The 23,508-nt window shown below is 37.5% G+C and overlaps 1 protein-coding gene across 1 annotated transcript; it reads left to right on the top strand.

Moving 5' to 3' along the window:
- The first annotated feature begins 16,609 nt into the window (after window positions 1–16,609).
- On the top strand, window positions 16,610–17,918 carry LOC146545685 (uncharacterized). Its single transcript, XM_085216878.1, has one exon. It carries the CDS (start codon window positions 16,851–16,853, stop codon window positions 17,916–17,918), a length of 1,068 nt encoding a protein of 355 aa, XP_085073004.1. The 5' UTR covers window positions 16,610–16,850.
- Window positions 17,919–23,508: the final 5,590 nt, after the last annotated feature.

The following is a 23,508-nucleotide window of genomic DNA, read 5'->3' as shown; positions in this document are numbered from 1 at the left end:
TTTTGGTACCTAAAGGGAGTCTACAAAGAGGAGGGAAATCAACTCTTTGAAAGAATAGATAAAACAGCAAGGGCAAGGGGAAATGGTTTGAAGTTGAGGGAGGGAAGATTTAGGTTGGATGTCAGGGGGAAGTTGTTTACAGAGGGAGTGGTGAGGTGCTGGAACAGTTTGGCCAGAGAGGTTGTGGATGCCCCATGCCTGGAAGTGTTCAAGGCCAGACTGGATGGGGCCCTGGGCAGCCTGGTCTAATATTAAATGTGGAGGTTGGTGGCCCTGTATGTGTCAGGGAGGTGGAGCTTGATGATCCTTGAGGTCCCTTCCAACCCTGGACATTCTGTGATTCTATGATTCTGTGACCTGGATGAGGGCATTGAGTGTATCCTCAGTAGGTTTGTAGGCGACAGCACATTGGCAGAAAGAGTCAACCTGCCTGTGATGGGGATAGGAAGGCCCTACAGAGGGATCTGGACATGATGAGGCCAATGGGATGAAGTTCAACAAGATCAATGCCAGGTCCTGCACTTTGGCCACAACAAGAACAGGCAATGCTACAGGTTTAGGGATGAGTGGCTGGAAGACAGTGTAGAGGAAACGGACCTGGTGGTAGTTGTAGACACTCAACTGAACATGAGCCAGCAGCATGCCCAGGTGACCATGAGGTCAATGGCATCCTGGCTTGTATCAGAAATACTGCCCCCAGCAAGAGCAGGGAAGTGATCAACCCTCTGTACTCAGCTTTGGTGAGGCCTCACCTTGCGTACTGTGTTCAGTTTTGAACCCCTCACTATAAGAAAGACATTGAGGCTCTGGAGCATGTCTAGGGAAGGGGAGTGAAGCTGGTGAAGGGTCTGGAGCACAAGCCTTATGAGGAGCAGCTGAGAGAATTGGGATTATTTAGTCTGGACAACAGGAGGCTGAGGGGAAACGTTATCACTCTCTAGAACTATCTGAAGAGTGGTTATGGCACAGTGAGGAGTTTTCCAACCTTGGGGATTCTATGATATTTAGTCAGATCTGACATTCCTGACAATAGGAAGGTTATGTTAACTGAAAAGCTACATAGTGGGAGAAATTTGTAAGTGTATTCAGAAACATTTTTTGCCTTGATGGTCCAAGTTTTTATAAATGTTTATGAAGAGAAATCCCCGCTTCTAGCTAGTTATCTTAATAAATTCAACTGGTGATATTTTTGTAGAATATATTTCTGAAGTTATACACATTTTATTTGAAATTTATCTGGATTTCTCTTTCTATAAACAAGCTTGTTATTAAACTAAGTATTTAATCTTCTTGTTTAAATACTTAAAAGCAGTTTAAATTTGCACTTAGCAGAAGAGACGTTATTAAAGAAAAAAAATTAAAGAACAGTTGAATTGCAAGAAATTCTCTTTGGAATGTAAAACTGTGTAGAGAAAGTTAAAAGTGAGAGGGTAACTGAGGGCAAAAATTTCAATTTTAGCCTGAATCAACAGCAAATTTCTGAAGAAAATCCCATATTCTTCCCCATTTTCTATTATTTTATTCAGATCGTAGTGTGATCCTGAAGTACATTAATTAGATTCCTTTCAGATAAACCAAAGCAGAACACATGCTGGAGGGAGCCATCAGGGCACTCCAACAAGTAATAGACCTTCAGATCCCAAAACCAAATTAGCATCAGTTTGAAGCTGTCTCACTCCAATTTATAGGAGGGAGAGGAGGTTCTTTGATATATGTATAACTGGCGTGAGATTAATAAACAACAGTTCAAGTGGTCCGACTAGTTTATTACAAATCAGGGAGATGGAGAAGGGGAGGATGGGCACTATGGCCGGCCCTAGGTAGCAAAAAAGTGCAGGAACAGAGTAGGTCCAGGAGGGAGAGGAGCAGGAGATGAGGCTTCTCATGTTAGAAAACCCTCTTCTTCTTCATGAGGAATCTGTTACCGGAAAACCTAATCTCATTTTTGTAGGTCCCCTTTTTATCGTTCTGCCAGCCTGGCATTCTTGGACTCTTGGGTAAGAGTCATGTGCAGTTCTCCCTGAGAGGGCTATCTCCCTTGAGATAAGCCCACACAAAAGACTGCTTCTCAGCCATTGATCTGCGGCTTATCTCTTTCTCTCTCTCTCTCTCTCTCTCTCTCTCTCTCTCTCTCTCTCTCTCTCTCTCTCTCTCTCTCTCGTTGCCCCTGGCCTTGTCCATCTGTGTCCCTCAGACAAAAGATTTCACAACCCTTGTTCAGGACTTGGTTGGACTTGTTCATCTGTGTTCTCCAAACAAAGGATTTCTCAACCCTGGTCAAGGACTTGCTTGGATTTGTCCATCAGCAAGCTTTGAGGCAATGGCATAAAAGGATAATCTCTTACAGAAGCCAACCTTCCTAAAATATTCATAGTACTAATGTCATGTCTTTTGCACTGATTGTTTTACAGTCCACAGCAGCTTTTCCTTCTCTGTGCTGTTTGTCCATATAGACAGTGTAAGTGAATAATATTTTATCACTGCTGGACTTTTATGCTCTTATACATATTAAACTTGAAATACGTGATGATATTCTTTGTCTTATATCACAGGCTGTCATGCTAGCATGCAAGTGTCTAATACAACAGCATAATATATGGTAATGTTTTCATGCTGTTCATTTTAAAGCTATCTGAAGAATGTATCGGGAATATCTGTGTAAAATTTTGTGAAAAACTTTATTTCAAATATAATTGAAGTGAACGTAATCTAAGTACTATATCGTATTTATTTATTGTTTTATCTTGTGTCTCAATACTTTTTCTTTTAGTCACTCTAACATCTTCTTACAACTAATAATAACAATTGAAGACAATCTATTACGAGGGTTATATCTTGATTTCCAAACAAAAATATTTAAAAAGCTCAAACTAGTCATTTTTTCTACATTTCTCCGAAGATAAGGGCCTAAGAGCCTTTGCTGCTTAGTAATTTCTTTTTGTGTATGGTGTTGCTTTTGTTCTTGTTCTTGTTTTGTCACATTTTGTTTTGAATTTAATTTGGATATTGTTGTGTAGTATCCATTATCTGATAGAGGACAGGTATTATCCTGATTTTTCAGAAGGAGATACACAGGGATAGAAAAGTAAATCATTTTGACAAGTTTGTTCAGTGGATTTGACCAATGATTGTATTCTTACATAACCAGTCTCCTGATTTTTAGACCTAAACATCTTTGTCCGTTTCTTCTTCTCTGTTTAGCACCACCCAGATTCAAAGTCCTAAGTCTCCTTAAGCTCTTGTAATGAGTAAGCCTGTTTTAAAATTTGAAATTGCAGATTCTTTCTAGTTCTTTTTCCTGTGTTTTTTTTTTTTTTTTACTTAAAGTATATTTGAATTGCTTTACTTTGAGAAGATAATTAAGTCTACATCCGCATTTTTCTATCGGATAGTATACATGAAAATATTTCCATAACCCAGACAACTTTATTGGACACTGTGATACCAATTTTGCATGCATTGTTCTTAGAACTAATTGCATTGCAAAGCATATTCCAATGATGCTTTGTCTTGCAGATGCATCCCAGCTAATTTTCCTTCTTTGTAGATGTCGTATGAATGAGTCAACAGATCACAGAAATACATGAAGCCTGGTGCAAAATTTTTTCTATGAAATAATATATGAGGAAGTCAAATCATACTGTATCAACCACACCACACAGCTTGGTGTCATCTGCAAACTTGCTGAGGGTGCACTCGATGCCATCATCAATGTAATTGATGAAGATGTTGAAGAGCACCAGTCCCAAGAGTGATCCCTGAGGAACAATACTTATAGCAGCCTCCACCCTGGCATAGAACCTGTGTCGAGCCAATCAATTCTTAATCCACTGAACAGTCCACCCTTTAAATCCATACCTCTCCAATATAGAGAGAAGGATGTGGTGAGGGACCATGTCAAAGGCCTTGCAGATGTCCAGGAAGATGAAATCCATCATCCTTTCCCTATTCAGCGATGTTGTCACTCCATCATAGAAGGCCACTAGATTGGCCAGGAAAGATCTGCCCTTGTTGAAGCCATGCTGGCTGTCTTGGATCACCTGTCTCCTCTGTGCCTTAATGTAGCTTCTAGGAGGATCTGCTCCATGATCTTCCCATACAGAAGTGAGGATCACCAGACGATAGTTCCTCGCGTCTTCCTTTCTTTCTTAAAAATTGGAGTAATGTCATCACCGTTATTTAAAAAAAACACCATAGCATGTCATCATACAAGCCTCAATAAAAGAAGAATGTTATCCCGGTAAAAACCATGATACTATGTAGTAGTACTTTTATGAAATGTATAATGATACACAATGACGTGTATGAATATACATGTATTTGCACGTATATATGTGTATATAAAAGTGAATTTCACAATTTGAACAACAGAAATTACCAAAGATTCTTTCATTTACATTTAGAATGTACTGAATTATGCACAAATAGTGTAGACAGGTTTTTGTTGTTGCATACATAAAACTACTGAATTTGACTTTGTCTATTATTATTTCTGTAACCTGAAGAAGGAGATTTTGTAAATAACACAGTTAGAATTTATAAATGCTCACTGTTTCAAAGAGTTTTGGTATATTCATGCAGATTAAAAAAAAAAAAAAAACAACTCATCTCATCACAGATATTTATTATTTCCACATGTGAACATAATTGTATAAACTGGGAGGTGTTGGCATGAGAATAATTCTCCATTAAAAAATACAATTAAAATAAACTTTGAAGCTTGTTTCATTTCTAAATTGATGAGAAATGTGGTCATTTAAAACGAAGAAAAATCTTTTCCTTACAAAGATTTATTGTCCTCATATCACAATTTCATGGTGATGCTGATATACTTACAGTGCACATTAGAGTCCTAGTACATTGATTTAAGCAAACAAACAAAGAAAAGAAGAGGATAAGAGAAAGAATACAGTTCTCAGATTCTTTATTTGAAATATTTATATAGAACATTTATAGTGCACTATGAAGAATTTTCTTATCAATTAAAAAAAAAAAAAAAAGTATTAATGTATTTTAAGGGGGACCAGAATGACTATGCTTCATTGTGAATGCATCCACAGTAGATGGGGAGATTCACAAAAATGTTTGTGGATATATATATATTTTATTAAGAACACTGAGCTGATCTTACTATCACTGGAAAATAACACTGCTATTTCTAGAGAGTCTTTCAGCAATAACAAAGACAGCATTCAGCAAAATGTTTGCTGACTCCAATTTAAGATTTTCTACATGATTACATTTCTAAATGCTTCCAACCAATATGCAATAAAGACTATTATATTGTAAATAGTGTCTTTCTAACAGTATTCAACACTAACCTAAGAAAACATCATTAGTGACAATGTTTAAAACAATAGAATTTAAACTTATAAGTCATGTCACATTCATTGTAGAATCATAGAATCAGAGAAACCTTAGGGTTGGAAGGCAATTTTAAATGTCATCTAGACCAACTCCCATACAATGAGCAGGGACATCCACACTAGCCCAGCGTCTTATCCAGCCTCACTTTGAAAGTCTCCAGAGATGAGACATCAACCACAATACTAGGTCAGTACTAGGTAACCTGTTCCAGTGGCTCACTTTACTAACTGTAGAGGATTTTTTCCTTACTAATCTAAATTTACCCCCCTGAGCTTGAAGACACTTCTCAAAGTCTGTTCCCATCGCTCCTGTATCTCCTTTTTAGATACTGAAAGGCCACTATCAAGATACCTCATAACCTTCTCTTCTCCAGATCAAACAGCCCCAGCTCATTCAATCTGTCCTCAACAGAAAGGAGTTCCATCCCTTGGATCATTTTTGAGGACCTCATCTGGATGTGCTCCAAGATGTCTATAATGCATATAAGCATAACAAATAAGCCCCGGCTTTAAAAATAATAATACTACTAATAAAGTGGATTTAAAACTATTTTAGGATGTATTTTTAAGGATGTCCTAAGAGCAGTCATAGTAAGACCAAAATCTTTCAGTATAGACATACTATCATGCTGAATACAGAAAAGCCTTGGTAAAAATTTGGCAGTGGCAACAAAACTATGTAACACAGTAAAAGACAACATTTTCATGACAGTAGTTACTATTTATTAATACAGTGTCATACTTACTGAAATAACCAGTGTCTATTTCCAAGTCCACCTGAAGAGTAAATCATCCTCAGTGTCTTTGCTCATCAGCCTTAGGCTGTATAGATCTGCATCCATTATTCTACTTCGAATGTTACATTTACTACACTTACTTTGGGTTTTTTGTTGAAGAATCCAATAAAACCATTATTTATTATTGGGGTACTCTCTGAAGTAAATTCTGCTAAAAATGATTCATTTTGATGGAATGACTCTGGATTCATACAAGTATAACTGAGATTTCTCATTATGCATTGATCATTCCGAAGGTAATGACTCCTATTTATGCTTGCTGAGTGTAAGTAGGAGGCTATGCTTAAAGTTGCTTGAGTGCACCCTCAGCAGAGGGAAGGGAAGCCACCCAGAAGGACCTGGACAGGCTGAAGAAGTGAGCCGATGAGAATCTAATGATGTTCAACAAGGCCAAGTGTTGCACTTGAGGCAATCCCAGGCAGATACAGATGGGGAGAAGAACTCATTGAGAGCAGCTCTGTAGAGAAGGACTTGGGGGTCCTGGTGGACAAGAAATTGAACATGAGCCAGGAGTGTGTGCTTGCAGCCTGGAAGGCCAATTGTATCCTTGGTGCATTAAAAGCGAAGTGGCCAACAGAGAGAAGGAGGTGATTGTCCTCCTCTATTCATCTCTGCAATATTGTGTCCAGGCCTAGGCCCCAAGAGTAAAGAAGAGCACTTGGAATTGGTTAAGAGGAGGGCCACTAAGATGATCAGAAGGCTGGAGCACCTCTCCTATAAGGAAAGGTTGAGAGAACTGGAATTGTTTATCTTGGAGAAGAGAAGGCTTTGCGGAGACCTCATTGTGGCCTTCCAGTACTTGAAGGGAGCATATAAATGGGAAGGGGTATGGCTGTTTAGGAGGGTGGATAGTGATAGAACAAGGGGGAATGGTCTTAAACTGAGACAGGGGAGGTTTAGGTTCGATATTAGGAGGAAGTTTTTCACACAAAGGGCAGTGACACACTGGAACGGGTTACCCAAGAAGGTTGTGGATGCCCCATCCCTAGAGGCATGAGGTCAGGCTGGATGTGGCTCTGGGCAGCCCGGTCTAGTGGTTGGCAACCCTGCACACGAAAGGGGGGGTTGAAACTAGATGATCATTGTGGTCCTTTTCAACCCAGGCCTCTCTATGATTCTATGATGATATAATTTTATTTTCATGGAAATAACAACAGAGACAAAGAACATAGAAGCATTCTTTGTTAGAGAAAATTATAAACTATAAAGCAATATTTTTCAACATAGTAAACACCATTAGCCTTACATTTTTGCCAACAATGAACAAGGATTTGAAAAATCTAAGCGATTCTATAGGTATATTCGCCAGAGAGAAGTACAAAGGAGATTGTATCCTATACAATAGATGAGAAGGGAGAATTCACTACAACAGACATGGACAAGTCCAACGTACTCAGTGAGTTCTTTGCCTCAATCTTCACTGGCAGTCAGCCTTCCCATATCACATAGGTCCCTGCACATTTAGGCAGGTGTTGTGGCAGCAAAATCCCACTCACTGCAAGAACGGTGCAAATCTAAGACTGTCTCTTGTGTTTATGTGCACATGCCTATGGAGCCAGATATTGTATACCTCCCAGGTCCCGAAGAAACTGGTCGATACAGTTGCCAAAACAATCTCCATTATATCTGAAAAAAAAATGTGGCTGTCAAATGAAGTCCTCTGTGACTGGAAAAGGGAAACATCACTTCCATTTTTAAGAAAGGGAAAAGGAAGACCTAAGGAACTACGGGGCAGTGAGTCTCACTTCTGTGCCCGAGAAGATCACTGAGCAAATCCTCCTGGAAGAAATATTAAGGCACACGAGGGAAGAGCATTTGATCTGAGTCAGCCAGCACAGCTTCACCAAGGTCAGATCATGCCTGATGACTCTGGTAGCCTTTTATGATAGAATAATGGCAAAGAAAGGGCAACTGATATTGTCTACCTGGACCTGTGCAAGGCCTTTGAAATGGTGCCACACTACATCCTTATCTCTAAACTGAAAACATATGGATTTGAAGGCTGGACAATTCAGTGGATAAAGAACTGGCTGGATGGTCCTAGCCAGAGGTTTGTAGTCAATAACTGTACATCCAGGCTTCAGGTGGACCTCACTGCAACTTTCTAGTACTTTAGGGTGGCTTACAAACAAGATGAAGACCAACTTCTTGCACAGTTTGTTAGTAATAGGACAGGAGGAAAGAGTTTTAAACTAAATAAAGGAAGATTTAGTTTAACTGTTAGGAAAAACAGGGTGATGAGGCAATAGAACAGGTTGTCAACAGTAGATGTGGAAACCTTACACCTGGAAGTGTTTTAAGACAGATCGGATGGTGCCCAGGGCCAAATAAATAAATAAATAAATACAGTGGTGTCATGGTTTTATGATTTTTGGTTATCGGTATTCCACATCATAACATATAGTGTACTGGGAATTTAACCGTTAATACTAAAGTTCCGGGTACCTATCCGGAAGAGAAGAAGAACTACATTCCCCAGGGGGCTTTATGGTCAGGGAGGAGATATAATTCCTGGCAAGGTCACCTGATACGCTCTTCTTCATCCGCTCCTCTTCGTCAGCTCTCCTCCTGTCTCCCTACTGCTCAACTGGATTGCGTATCTCACCTCAGCATTATGGTGAGACCTATCCATCTTTCGGATATTTTCTCATTACATTTGATTAGCTTCAATTCTAATTACATAGTATTATACTGTGTTATCTTGCATTCCGATACTATCGTTAGTAAATTAGTTTCTTTCTCCTCAGATCATTGCCGCTGTTTTTAATTATTTTGGGGTCCCCTGTTTCCCTTTTCAGGAGGCGCAGATTTTGCGAAATCCCTGTGCCTCGCTAGTCATGGAATTGGAACAAACCAGACCATAAACCATTGACAAGTGGTTGGTTGCTCATGTTGTTTTCTGCCTCTGTTTCTTCTTCTATTTTTTTTTTTCTTTCATTCTTTCGTTTTTTCAACTTTTTTTTCCATTTTTTCCCATTTTTTCTTTTTTTTTTTTTTTTTTTTTTTTTTTAATGCTTGCTCTTTTAGATCTTCCTATACCTCCTTCTTGTCACATCTCACCTCACCTCCATGCAGACAGGTTAACTTTTTTCTCTATACAATTCTAAAATTGACATAGTTCAAATGAAGTGTAATGAATTCTGTTCTAGAAAGAAAATGTTTGACAAAATGGCATATGACATGGAAGTTCATAAAAAGAAAATGCATGTAATTTAGTTCCACCATGCAGAAAAAATTAGTCTCATTGACATTCATACATACTTGCTGAATGAGACCAAGTACTAGAATTATGTAGAATGAGGAGGTGAGTGGTGGATTTCAGTAGTGGTGGCAATGACATGTAAACTCTACCCACCTAAGTTCTGTGGTGGAAGCACATATAGTCTAATGTAATATTTATAAGCTGAAAAAAAAAAAAATTAGATTAGATAATAAAAAAAAAATATTCTTCACTATGTGAGTGGTGTGGTACTGGAACAGGCTGTCCCAAAAAATTGTGAAGGTCTTATTCGTGGAAATGTTTAAGACCAGGATTCATGAGGTTTATCTACTAAACATCAGTCTGAACTAATGGAAGGTATCCAGGCCTATGGGAGGGGACAAGGAACTGTATGATCATTAAGATTTCTTCCAACTCATACCATTCTGTCATTCTATGATGCTACAACTGTTATTAACTCTCTGGCTGCAGGATAGGCTGGGTTAGTGCACAGTTATCCATATGTGAACTTACAGTGATATTTACAGTCATCTCACATTTAACACTGTTCCCATTACTTTGTCTGTTTATCTTTTTCTTATGTGACATACCTGCAAAAGCTTTCTACTTGAAAAATTTTTCTCTCAGTGGGATAAGTTGCCTCTAGGCTTCACCGCAGTAGAAATAATACTAAAATGAGAACAAAAACAAACAAACAAACAAACAAAAATTTTTTGTAGTCCAATGCAGCAATCTGTACATTTTTGTGGGAAATGAGAAGTTAATGCTTTCTTTCTTTCTTTCTTTCTTTCTTTCTTTCTTTCTTTCTTTCTTTCTTTCTTTCTTTCTTTCTTTCTTTCTTTCTTTCTTTCTTTCTTTCTTCCTTTCTTTCTTTCTTTCTTTCTTCATTTTTTCCTAATTAGTAAGGAGTTAATGTAAATCTTTCCTTTCCTTATTAAAGTGATCTTTTGATCTCAGTCATTTCAAATACTTGAAGACAATGAAGAGGCAATTGTCATGCAAACAGTTCTTTTGAAGCTAGATTTTTATGTATGTAATGTAGTTACTGTTACTTTATCACAGAAAAAGGAAGGAGGCTGGAATGAAACACTGGTTTTGGTGACAACCAAAATTTGGTGTTGCATAGGCAGAATATTTATGTGTTCTGTAATTTAAGTAAAGGAACATATTATTTCATTTTAAGCTTTTGTTTCTAGTCACACAAGCAGTTAGTAAAAATGTCCTCTGTTTTCTACCCAGTAAGGTTGTTAGGAAGGACAGGCTTGTGACTCCTCTTTTATCTGCCTTCCCTACTACTACATTAATGTGGGTGGGTGGGTGGGTGGACTGCTGTCTGAATACAAAACCCTTACACTGATCTCTCTTTTTTTACAGTTTTGAATTTCATTAATTGCTATATTTCAGAGCCTTATCTGTATTACATCCCTGCTTTGTTTTCAGCTAAGACAGACTTAATATATAATTAATATAGAAAAGATCAAAACAAAGTAATGCATTATGAAATATTTCAAACTATTTTAATACTTCATTAGACAGTTAATTGAACTTTCAGTGTGTTTCAGAGTTACTACGCACCAGGCTGGCAAATACTGTGTATCCCCAAAGACATTTAATCAATGTGACTAGAAATAAAAGAGAGAGTATGTAAAGGGAAGAGGGTTGAAAACTTTAAGAAGTGTACCAAAACAATAAAAAAAAGGAAGAAAGTATCATAAAAGAGATCAAAATACTTTTGACCACAGGAATGGTGTGGTCAAAATGTCAAAATGTGGCACATAACATATGAGAAAAAATAGAAATGACATATCCTGACATTCTGACAATTTATAATAAAACTGAGCAAACCAATGTGTAGTCACATAAGTTATTTTGCTTGTATCAGTGTATCTCTGAAATGGTAGTCCAAAATATTTTCATTAAAAATATTGTTTTATTACAAATACTATGCAACATATTTAGACCAACATTTTTATTTAGTGACTTAAATAGTTTAAAATTTCTTCTGTTTCTTTATCTATATCTTCCTTGTTGAAGTAATAATCAGAACTCAGAGAGAATGTGAACTTACTGAAAAATGCAAATTATTTTTTTTTAAAGTTCATTTTGTTGATATAAATTGCCACAGTTCTAATAAGTGGATTTATTTCTACTGAATGAACTATATATAGATAAAATCTCTGAAAAGAAGTAGTTAGCAAGGTGTTAAGTTTAAGGAAATATTGTCTTCTTTCCATATCTATAAAAATAAGAAGATGCTTCAGAGGAAAACATTATCTTTAGGTTGTAAACTTTGGAATTACTCCAATTTTACAGCTTTATTTTCTAACATTAAAGAAAATACTAATATAAGATTTTGCTTTGTTTTACCTTATATATGTTGCTCTTTAATATTTTTAATACTTTTTTTTTCTTTCTTTCTTTTTTTTTTTTTTTCCCCACAAAAACATGGGATCACAGAACAGATGAGTTTGGAAGAGGCCTCTTCATCTGCTCTAGTCCAAACTGCCTCTAAAGCAACTTGCCTAAAGTCATCTGCCCAGGTTTTGAATGTCCCCATGGGTGGAGAGTCCAGATAAGCTCTGGGAAACCTGTTCCAGTAGCTAGTTACGCTCACAGTAAAATAGTTATTATTTCTGTTTCAGTGGAATTTTCTGAGTGTCAGTTTGACCTCATTGCTTCTTGTCCTGTCACTGGGAACCAATAAAAAAGTCTGGCTATATCTTTTTTCCTCCCTCCAATCAGACACTTACGTATACTGATCAGATTCTTCTCAAGATTTCTTTTCTTTAGGCTAAACAATCCCAATGCTCTTGGCATCTCACCTTACGAAGGATACTCCAGTCCCATCATCCTCTTCAAGACTCTTTGCTGTACTTACTCCAGTATGTCTATGAATTGTTTGTTGTAGAGTTGTATTATGTATTATACCACTACATTAATTATACCTGTGACACATTGCATTTTGGCAACTGCCTGAGCGGGTAGACCTAATCAAAGTGAAATGTAGTAGAAAGGTCCAGAATCATGTATTTGTATTGCCTTTGTATTCAAACCACTTACTAATACCATTTACTTTTGCCCTATGAAGCACCATATGTATCCTAGAAAGCACTTGGCCTATCACTAAACTGTGACAACTTCTAACAGTGTGTCACAGAAGCATACGTATCACACTGCACTACATAGTGACGTGTTATAAGAGCATAATCTTGCACGTGAGCATTCATTTACACTCTTAGATCCATTTCTAGGTGCAGGATCTTTACCGTAATGTGGAATGTACATTGTGCGCAGTAGAAAATCTCAATATACATACAGTATACTAAGATATATCAGGAGGCTCCTTTCTCCTCCTCCAGTTGAATTTCTGTCATTTATGTCACTATCACTTTGTCATATCCCATACAGAATATTTTGATTTTTTCTCCTGAGTTGCTCCTCCCCTAGTCATCAGGGGTCATTACTGCGGTGGAGTCATCCAAGACTCAGAGGAAAATACACATCAATTTATTGAGAGCTTTCTTAAGAACAATTAATGCTCTACTTGGATGTAAAATTGGCTAATTCGCCAGTTAAGATTAATAAGCATTAGAGGTAAGAAAATGTTAGGCGATTACTACAAAGTTATTACAAAGAGTGCTAGGTTAGTACAAAGAGTGAAAGAGTAAGAGAAAATAAAGAGAAAAGAAAGAAAATGAAGATAATGAGAAACAGACAAATATGCAAACATATCAAAGCAAAGTGGTTCATCACTCCTCGATCCAGCAGTGTCTTGGTGTCAAGTACTGATTTTAGTATTCGTGGGTCATCTGAGGTGGTGATATTCAGCTGGTGTCAACTAACAACAATATGAACTCTTATAGATCAAAGTCATCAAGCCTGCTCTTTTGGAATGATTGCTTCTGGTTTTGGGATCTCTGCAGGATCTCTTTTGTTTGCCATTTTCCAGGCCTTGCAAATTTAAATCAGCAGACAAGAGAAAGCAGGGAGACTCCAACTCACACTGCTAGAAAAATGGACTATAATAGAAACTAGCAGGAAATTGGTTTAAAGCCATTAGAACAAAGTAGTGGACTTCCTCTGCTAATTGCCATATTTTGAGCCAGACTACCTATAGGTTCAAAAAGAGATTAGAAAAATTCACAATCTGGCTTTCCAAACCCAAGAAGACTAAGTAGGACACTGTCTCTTACATCTTCATTGTAATCATAACTGTAAGGGTCTATAAAAACCTTCTGTTGCCATTGCTGGAGAGAGAAGAATAGGCAAAATGGGCCATTGATGTGATTGCTGAGCAGTTCTAGCTCCCTACACTCCAGGAAGGTAATACCTACCGTCACTAGATTGCCTCTGCTGATCATGGTACAAGAATCATCTAAGCTTTTCTTTTTTGTCCCAGGGTGATTCAAGCCTTCAACTGTACTCAAGACACAGATAATGCAAATCTAACAGCACTAATTTAAGTAGAAAAAGTATATAATGGCTTTGTCTAAACTTTTCTATAACAATCATTTATGACCAGAATGATTTGGCCAAGAAATAAGCCAACCTCTTCTTCCTGTTGAAGCTAAGGATAGGGGAAAGTACTTGCACAGTGTAGCAATTACAGGGCAAGGAGAAAATCAAAGGAAGTTAGTTTGACTCCATCTTAATTTTTATTTCATTTAGATTAATATAAAAATTTCCACTTACCATATAAGGATTTTGTTTGTTTGTTTGTTTGTTTTCTAAGAGTAGAGTTATTTGTCTCTTTACTTTTATTATACTCAAGGCAATGTATACAATTTAGTTTGGAAACATGGTTAAACACTGACTTAAGTTTTGAAAATCCTGAATTATACAGCTGAAGTATACAGTATATTTTGCAGTAATATGTAGAAAATTTACCTTGACAGCCTCAGAAAGACTACAAGAACAATGAAATTCATGCATTTGGTCCCAAGATGCACATCATTGACGTAAATTATTCAAGTGATTACAAAATTTAAGTTTTCTTTGAAGTTTTGAATTTATTTTTAAGTCTTAGAATTATAACTTAACCATATGAAAACATACACTGAGATTCTAAATAATCTCAAAGATGTCATTCTGTGTGCACATGTGCACTGTATCCAATCCTATAAGAAAAGTTCTTTTATTTTTAATCTTTTTTCTTTTTTTTTTCTTTTCTTTTTTTTTTTTTTTTTCCTGGTATCAGAAGATACGCTAGTTTGTTAAGCAATTTGACTTGATACAGTCTTCAATATTTGGGTAGCTGTTAACTCAATATATAACATTTCTGTTCAAGAAGAGAAATATGTTAGAATTCCTTGGTATCAAACACAATATATTCCAGACTATTCTGAAGGCTTTGTGTTTTGTTGTTGTGTTTGTTTGTTTGTTTTGTTTGTTTCTTTTTTTTTCTGTTGTTTTGTTTCAAAGTCACATCAACTGAGTGGTAAGCATTTTAGTGTGCTAATTCATGTTATTGAATAATATAAGTATCTTAACAATAGTGGGAGTATTATCAGAAGAAAATACTATTAGGGCAAATATTTGAAATCCTCCCATATTTAATAAATAACAGCGAAATCATGTAGAGTACAGACCAGTAATTGCAATTAATGTCAATAACATCAGCAGATGAAATTTGCTGTTAATTTGAAGTACTTAACTCTTCTACAATGCAGGTACTCAACATATTGAATTTTGCATAACACTGAAATAAGTCATAACCTTTCTTTTAATGAAATGACACACTAATGGATTAAATGAAGATACTAATTGAGAACTTGACAGAAGGAATTAGATTATTTTCATAAATTAACTAATACTAAATTTATCAATATTTTTCAGGAAAATCTGTGGTTTCTGCAAGTAAACTTGTATCACAATAATTAAATAACTGCCATCAAAAAAGGATTTTTCATTATCTACAATACAAATACTATTAAAATAATAATAATAATTATGGTTCCCAGACATGTTGTATTCTTCTGTCTATTTTTGTTTGTTTGTTTGTTTTTGACAAGGTTTTCTGCTAATTAAAATTGAGTTTACAGTTTTCTATCTAGTATTTTCTAAACAGCTAAAATTTACCAGGGAATAATCAGTTCCCTAATAGTGACTTACTCTAAAGGTAAGGACTTAACACTATGTTACATAACCTTAACCAGTAAGAACTCTATATTAACAAGCTTCTGAGGTACACTGGATGAGCTCAGGTTTAGACATTTAACTTTTGTTTCCTTTGAATGTAGCTAGCTTTTATTTAATGCAGGGTGCCTTTGACCTCACCTTTCCTAGATTGCAAGTTCTTGTTCATAGTGTTACAAGTGACAGAAATGCTCAGAAGTAGCCGTTAGAACTCTGCCTGGGACCTCCCACAGCCTAGGCAGCCCTTGGAGTCATATGGGAATGCCGAGCCCCTGGAACTTATTCCACCAATCCAAACCCTAATTATGCTCTCAGTGTTAATGCTACCCACAATTTCATTTCTAAAAGAACTTTCATCCTGGACTGAAAATATCAACTGAAATTCACAATTTGATTTTAGGCAGACATCAGACCCTATAAATTGGAACTTGCATTAAAGAGTTTGTAATGCTATACAAATGAAAACAAGGTGCTATACTGTATGGGGCTGCTGAATCATGGCCTGAACCTTTGATTGATCACCTGAGGCAAGCAATGAGTCAGCCATGGGAGCACAGGTGAAGGCAATTCACCTGTGCTGCAGGAAGGGGTGGAGCCTGGCTCCACCTCTCCTAGACCCATTTAAGAGCTGACTGCCAGTGGGGAAGGATCTCTTTGGAGATCCGCCCCATCAGGAGTTCATCTCATGAGCTCAGGACAGGGTGAGTGACTTTCTCTTATTTCTCCAATATAAATTATATTAGCCAAGCTCCTGGATATATATCTATACCATCTGTATATCCATTTATTATACAATTGGCGAGCCAGGCAGGCCAAATCCACTTTACATCATGTCTCTCTTATGGAGTTTCTATAAGTGGGTCAAGGGGGAGAACAGCATTCCCCTTGATAAAATGATCCCCGGACAGATCCCAGGGTTTCTGGGATCTCCTTATTATCAACTGGCAACTATAATTGAGAAATGGGGTCCCCTGTGTACTTTAGGGAATATTTCCCCAGTACACTTAACAGAATACTTTCAGGGACTAGACAAAGATCTCTTAACTAAGAAAGAAAGGCAGTTAGCTGCATCCACGGTGGCATGGCCACTGTTGAATGCTTTAAATCAAGCAAAGACAAGATCAGATAATTTAGAAAATGAAAATCAGCTACTAAAAGCTTGGATTGACAAATTGGAGCAAGAACTTAATGTATTGACAGGAAAAAAAAACAATTTTACAGTCTCTAGGTCAGGTCCGTAGTATTTCAATAGATGATAGTCATACCTCTGAAGTAGCGGACCTGGTTCAAGAGGAAAACAGGAGTTCCAAATCAGACCTAGAGGTTCCAGTTATGGTGGATCCCCTGGAACACAGTCCTATTATAACTCAAAAAACTAAAAAAGTACAAGATAGACCAGCAGGGGTGCCCCCTGACCAATGGCCCCCTGCCAAAACGCATTTGCATGTGACAGCCAAACCATACACTCCTACTGAATTAATGGACCTGGTGCAGCGATTTTGGCAGAGGCCGAGAGAGAGTATACCTGCATGGCTGCTCAGGTTATGGGATTCAGGAGCAGAAAGTGTTATGGTTAATGGGCTGGAAGTGGCAAAGCTGGCCACCATAACATTACATCCTGTTGTCAGGCAGAGACTATATGCTGCCATCCAGTATACCAATGAGAACCACTCAATAATAGATTGGTTAATGGCAACATGCCGGATGGTCTGGCCAGATAAAACAGATATTCCCCTAAACATAGGACTATGGTCCTCCGTGGAGGACCTTCAAAACTACATTCACGAGTCAGGCATGAGAGAAGCAATATATGAAGACTCGTATGATAGCCCGGATATGATCAAGTTCTCGGTGGGCATGCGAGATTTAATTTTACAACAGGCCCCTTCCCACCTATATGGGAGCTTGGTTTCGATATTAAACCCTCAGGTGACCTCGGAAGCCGTAGTTCAGCAGGCTGCTCAGATAGTAGCTGATCTGGGGGAGACAGAACGCCTACGGACTAGGCACAACATTCGGATGTTAGAAGAAGCTGAGGTCCTGCTGGTGACTAAAACCAAGATGCCGGCTATTCGAGCCCCTCGATCGGGACCCATAAGGGTTTCCCGAAAACAAATGTTTAATGACCTAATTCGAGCTGCAGCCCAATTTGCTAAGATTGACTGCCAGCCCAACCATGTCCTTCTCCAGCTTTGGAGACAGCTAAAGGACAATCAAAAATTTCAAAACTACCCTAAGAAACCAAGGGTAAGAATTATAGAGAGGATACCAACAACAGCATGGAACCTAGAAGACTTCATTGTTCCTAATAGGAAAAAAAAGCCACCTCAAGTATCTCGGGCCACAATGACTGAGCCATTGGAAGCAAAAGAATTGGCCCTAGCACAGCTCATGGCGTGACAGGGGATGTTAGTCCCCCTAGGGCCTCCAGATGGGACTGGAGGCCCTATGGAGAATTAACGATTTATTGGTCCCGAAAAAATATTCAGAGAGTTATGGCATTAGTGGTCACTGGAGCAGAAACATCAATCATTTACAGAGATCCAAACAAATTTCATGGAAACAGAGTGATGACTGGTGGTTTTGGGGGACAAACTATTCCTGTCACCCAAACATGGTTAAGATTGGGGGTTGGACGTCTCCCACCCCGGGAGTATAAAGTATCTATTGCCCCAGTCCAGGAATACATCTTGGGCATAGATATTCTATGTGGTCTGGCTCTCCAGACAACCGTGGGAGAGGTCAGACTCTGACAGAGATGTATTAGTATCCGGGCGGTGCAGGTAATATTAAGAGGCCATGCGAAACATGGGCCAACTTGCCTGCTGAAACCGTGCCGCATTACTAATGTGAGACAGTACAGACTCCCGGGTGGGCAGGACGAAATATCAAAAACGGTGCAGGAATTAGAAAAAGTGGGCAGTATAAGACCTGCCCACAGCCCATGTAATTCCCCCATATGGCCAGTGCGAAAGTCAGATGGCACATGGAGAATGACAGTAGATTATAGGGAATTAAATAAGGTCACGCCACCTATTCATGCAGCCGTACCCAATATTGCTTCCCTAATGGACACATTGAGTAGGGAGATAAAAACCTATCACTGTGTCCTAGATTTAGCAAATGCGTTCCTCAGTATCCCAATTACTGAAGAATTGCAAGATCAATTTGCATTCACATGGGGAGGCAGGCAGTGGACCTTTCAGGTCCTGCCACAGGGGTACGTGCATTCACCAACGTATTGTCACAATCTAGTGGCGCGTGACCTGGCCGACTGGAAAAAAAACAGATAATGTCAACTTGTATCACTATATTGATGATCTCCTGCTGACATCTGACTCACTGGAGGCAGTAGGACAGCTGGGGGATTCATTAACCGCCTATTTACAACAGAGGGGATGGGCTATAAATCCCCAAAAGGTGCAAGGTCTGGGCCTGTCTGTAAAATTCCTGGGGGTGGTTTGGTCAGGAAAGACCAAAGTACTGCCCAGTGCTGTCATAGATAAGGTTCAGGTGTTCCCAGTCCCTACAACATCAAAGCAGCTGCAAGAGTTTCTAGGTGTATTAGGTTATTGGCATTCTTTTATACCTCACCTAGAGCAGCTGCTAAGACCACTGTATAGACTCACAAAAAAGGGGCAGCTTTGGGACTGGGGGAAAACAGAACAGGATGCTTTTCAACAGGCAAAACTGGCAGTTAAACAAGCCCAGGCATTGGGTATATTTGATCCTACTCTCCCAGCCGAGTTAGATGTTCACATCACTCATGATGGCTTTGGCTGGGGCCTGTGGCAATGCCAGAGTTCTGTTCGGATCCCCATTGGTTTCTGGTCTCAGGTTTCTTCAATGTTTTTTTCTTCACTGGCATGTGCTCAAGGCCACTAACTGTGGTTCTCTACTAACTAGCGACTAGATGAGAGTCCATAAGCATCCACATTCTCTTTTTTTCCTCATTTGTAAAATAGCTTTAGTTATGAGGAGGTTAGATCATCAAACGTTGTGTATTCTGCACTGGACAAGTGAGCTGCAGCTTAATCTTGTGTTTTTCAGTAGTACTCTGAGAAGTACACAATATGGTTAGATAAATCCAATGTGCAAAACAAATGCAACTTCTATCACCTCACTGTTTATCTTTAAAAACTGTGTGTGTCATCTCCAGAAGATATACTTCTATGTGAAAATAGGCAACATGTTCACCTAGTTTAGCAACAAAGTCTGAAGTTTATCCAGGTTTACAAATATCTATCCAGGTTTACAAATATCTATCCAGGTTTACAAATATCTATCCAGGTTTACAAATATCTATCCAGGTTTACAAATATCTATCCAGGTTTACAAATATCTATCCAGGTTTACAAATATCTGAGGTGTGGCGGCCATAGTGGTGAGGCCAGTCTCTTTTCAGTGGTACGTGGAGACAGGACAAGGGGAAACGGACATAAGCTGCAACGTAGGAAGTTCTGCACAAATGTGCACAAGAACTTCTTTATGGTGAGGGTGGTGGAGCACTGGAACAGGCTGATGAGGGAGGCTGTGGAGTCTCCTTCTCTGGAGATATTCAAGTCTCGCCTGGACGCCTACCTGTGCGACCTGGTGTAGGGAACCTGCTTTGGCAGGGGGGTTGGTCTCAATGATCTCTGGAGGTCCCTTCCAACCCCTACAATTCTGTGATTCTGTGATTCTATGATTCTGCTTTGTTTGCTTGTTTGATTATTATTCCTTTGGTTGTTTTGAATTGTTTTCTTGTGGATGTAGCTAAAAAGTTTTTTATGGTAAAAGACGTTGATTTTTTAAAACAAAAACTAATGTGGCCTCATTTCCTTCCCCCCCCCTCCCCTCCCCCACTGGATAACATATATTTATTTAGGAGAAGGCTGGAGAAAAGAGTGGGGAAGAGAAAGGTGTTGTGGGGAGAAGTAGAAAAAGAAGCTAGTATACTTTTAAATTCTTCAGAGATTCACTTACAATCTTTCAAAGAAGAATTTGAATAAGAAGAAACGTTGTACAAAGGTTGCTCCAAAAGTAGTATAATTTTATTATACTGGCCCACAGTTTCAGTGATGGTTGTTTGTGATATGCGGTTGAACTTTCCTATCAGTATTCCATTACATATTTTTATCATGCAATATATGGCAGCAGAGGAACAGTCTTGTCAAAACAGCATCTGACATGGAAACATATGTAGCAAAGATATGGAATTGAAACCATCTAGGTAGAAATAATTGCAGCCATTGTCATTCATCAGTTCTTGCTGAATTGTTAAATAGTGGATGTTAGCACAGAGAGGTGGTGAGTCTACTTTTCAGCAGCAGTGACACTGATGCGAAAGACCAAGTCAGATTCCAGATGGCCATACAGATTTTCACGTGTGGCTTGCAAGGTCTTGTTCATATCTAGTGAAAATGCACATGCTGTGAAATAATATTTTGTAGCTAAGAATTTGCTCTGTCAAATAGTGTTATTGTGCTCTTGGTACCTGTTGTATTTTCCATACAAATAAATGAGAAGCATTACTTTTGGAGTGACCAATGTATTTAATTTACAGTGAAATAAATTGGTGTTGAAAACACTTGAAAATTAAACTGATTTGGTAGTTATTTTTGTTGTTCATAGAGAAAATAATGCACTAATAGAAGTTTAATATCAGCAAAGAAATAGTTTCTGTTTCAGATATTTTGTAACACAGTATGTCATATTATTTCTTTTCTGAATTATGTTATTTTTCATATTTAGTGCATACATAGAGATAAAAACAAAAATAAAATAATGAATCATGAAGTGTTCTATTAGTTTAATAAAATTTAGTATCTATGACAGATAAATTATATTCAATCATTATATTAGTAGGTAGAATGTTTAGGACTCTTGTAGATAAATTCATAATATTTTGAATGAGATGCTCAATCGTGTCTAGAAGAGAGCCACAGTGACTATCAGAGGGATGGAGCGCTTCTCTTAAGGATAAATTTTGAAAGAGCTAAGTATATTTCTTTTTCCCAAGTGGAAGAAAGTGGCAGCACTAGTATTTCTGTTAGAAGATTTCTATAAAATAGATATGCAGAATTGACCTCTAACTGTGTGCACGTCTATAAAAGCCTAAGAGGGCTAGATCAGACTTAGATATTTAGGATGTAATTGTATTGTAGCGGTTTGCAAATCCACTACATCTTCTTCACTATAATTGTATTACTTTATTATAACATTGACAAGTATAATCAAAAGTAATAAACATCAGAAAGATGAAATATAATTTCTGTTTTTCTGTTCTCTTAAAGTAAGAGGCAATTATATTCATTTAATGAATTGGCTTATAATTTGCTCATCACCAATAAATGTGAAAAGCCTTTATATTCCTATTTGATAAGAATATTTCATTCTGTCATGTAAAAAAAATTTTCAAATTATTTCTGTCAATTAGCATGCAAATCACCAGTGAATGGTATTCAGTGATTCAATTTAAGTTTAACTGATTATTATTGTTTTTTGTTCTGTATTTGTTTTTGGTGTTTGGTTTGGTTGATTTATTGTGTGGTTGTTTATTTCCCCACTGGGGAGTCTCTGCTTTCCTTTTCAGAAGTAAATCCTTTCAGCTGTGAATTTGCCGTAGTACTATATTTTTATGAGTTTTCCATCTCATTGGAGATGATTAGGCTCTTGAGAGATGTTAATATTTCACAAACATTATAGACAATGTATTTTCAAACTTGTTTGTAGCTTTTGTATTCCCAAACTAATAGTTGTACACTGAGATCAACAAAGAATATAAAAAGCAGAACATTTGAAAACATGGTCTTGATCAACAAAGTCTTTCTAAATATCATGTGAATATAATAACAAAGAGTGAAATTACTTTCATTCTTTCTTTTCAGTTAAAGTAAATCTCTAAAAAACTTACTGATGAATAACAGAACATGAAATTAAGATTAACTTTAAAAAAAAAAATCTGTTTTAATAAAAATTATACAGGGGGTAGAGCAATCTGTTCTTAAGATCCTGTTTTAGTAGGGGAGTTGGACTAGATGTCCTACAGAGCTCCTTCCATCCCCTATAATTCTGTGATTCTCCAACATGCTAGCATAGAAATATAGTTCTCAAAATAGTGAACAATACTCTTACATTTATAATTTTACAATTATAATTAATATATTGAAAGAAATTGACTTGGTTCAAATTATCAACTTTTTCACAAAAAGAAAGAAAGAGAGAGAGAGAGAGAGAGAGAAAGAAGAACATGACATTACATAAAAACTATAAATTCTGCAGTGGGAACATTTCAACACGTAGGATGTTGATGGCCTCTGGAACCAGGAATTTCAGCTTAAAAGGTGATCACATTTATGAACTCACTAAATCATAGCACAATACTCATTATAGCAGTTAAAGATGCTTTTCCCAAAGAAATATGTTAAAATGCTGATGATGTTGCTGTATGCTGAAAAAAAAAAGTGTTATTTTTGTGTTACTGTGCCCTCAGGTAATGTGAAAGGAGATATAAATCCAGCTGCACAGCCAAAAGCTGGCCTCCAGCACTGTTAAAACTGTGACCTCTGTATAGGAGGCAATCCCAATGGCAAAATAGTGAGTAAAATCAAGAGAAGGAAGTTAAGATAATGTTATAAATTCTTTCAAAATATTCTGTTTAAATATATAAGCAGATCACATGGTGGAAAACAAATTAACTAGCTAAGACTTGAATGAATGAAATAGGTTTTTAAAATGACTGCCGTAGTGAAAGTATTCATAATTACTACTCATGAGGAAAGTCAACACAAAAAGGAAAAGATAAGTTGAAGTTGTCAAAAATACAGTTTCATCACAATGAACGAGAAAATGAGTAGGCTGGGGAAAAAAAAAAAAAGAGGGAGGAGAATTACAGATAGTAATTCATGCTTGCCACAAGACAGTGCTTCAGCCATGAGAAGACTTCAAGGCAAAAAAGTATCTAACAAATATATTTTTTTGAAATCTCTAAACGGATCGGCTCCTGATA

The sequence above is a fragment of the Meleagris gallopavo genome, chromosome 1 (genome assembly GCF_905368555.1).
Source record: "Meleagris gallopavo chromosome 1, MGAL_WU_HG_1.1, whole genome shotgun sequence".
Classification (NCBI taxonomy): Eukaryota; Metazoa; Chordata; class Aves; order Galliformes; family Phasianidae; genus Meleagris; species Meleagris gallopavo.
The sequence above is the reverse complement of the archived record's forward strand: the minus strand, read 5'-3'. Positions and strand labels throughout refer to the sequence as shown.

Bases quoted from the DNA above. Each gene is read 5' to 3' on its own strand.
- LOC146545685 (XM_085216878.1), top strand. From the start codon at position 16,851: ATGGTGGATCCCCTGGAACACAGTCCTATTATAACTCAAAAAACTAAA.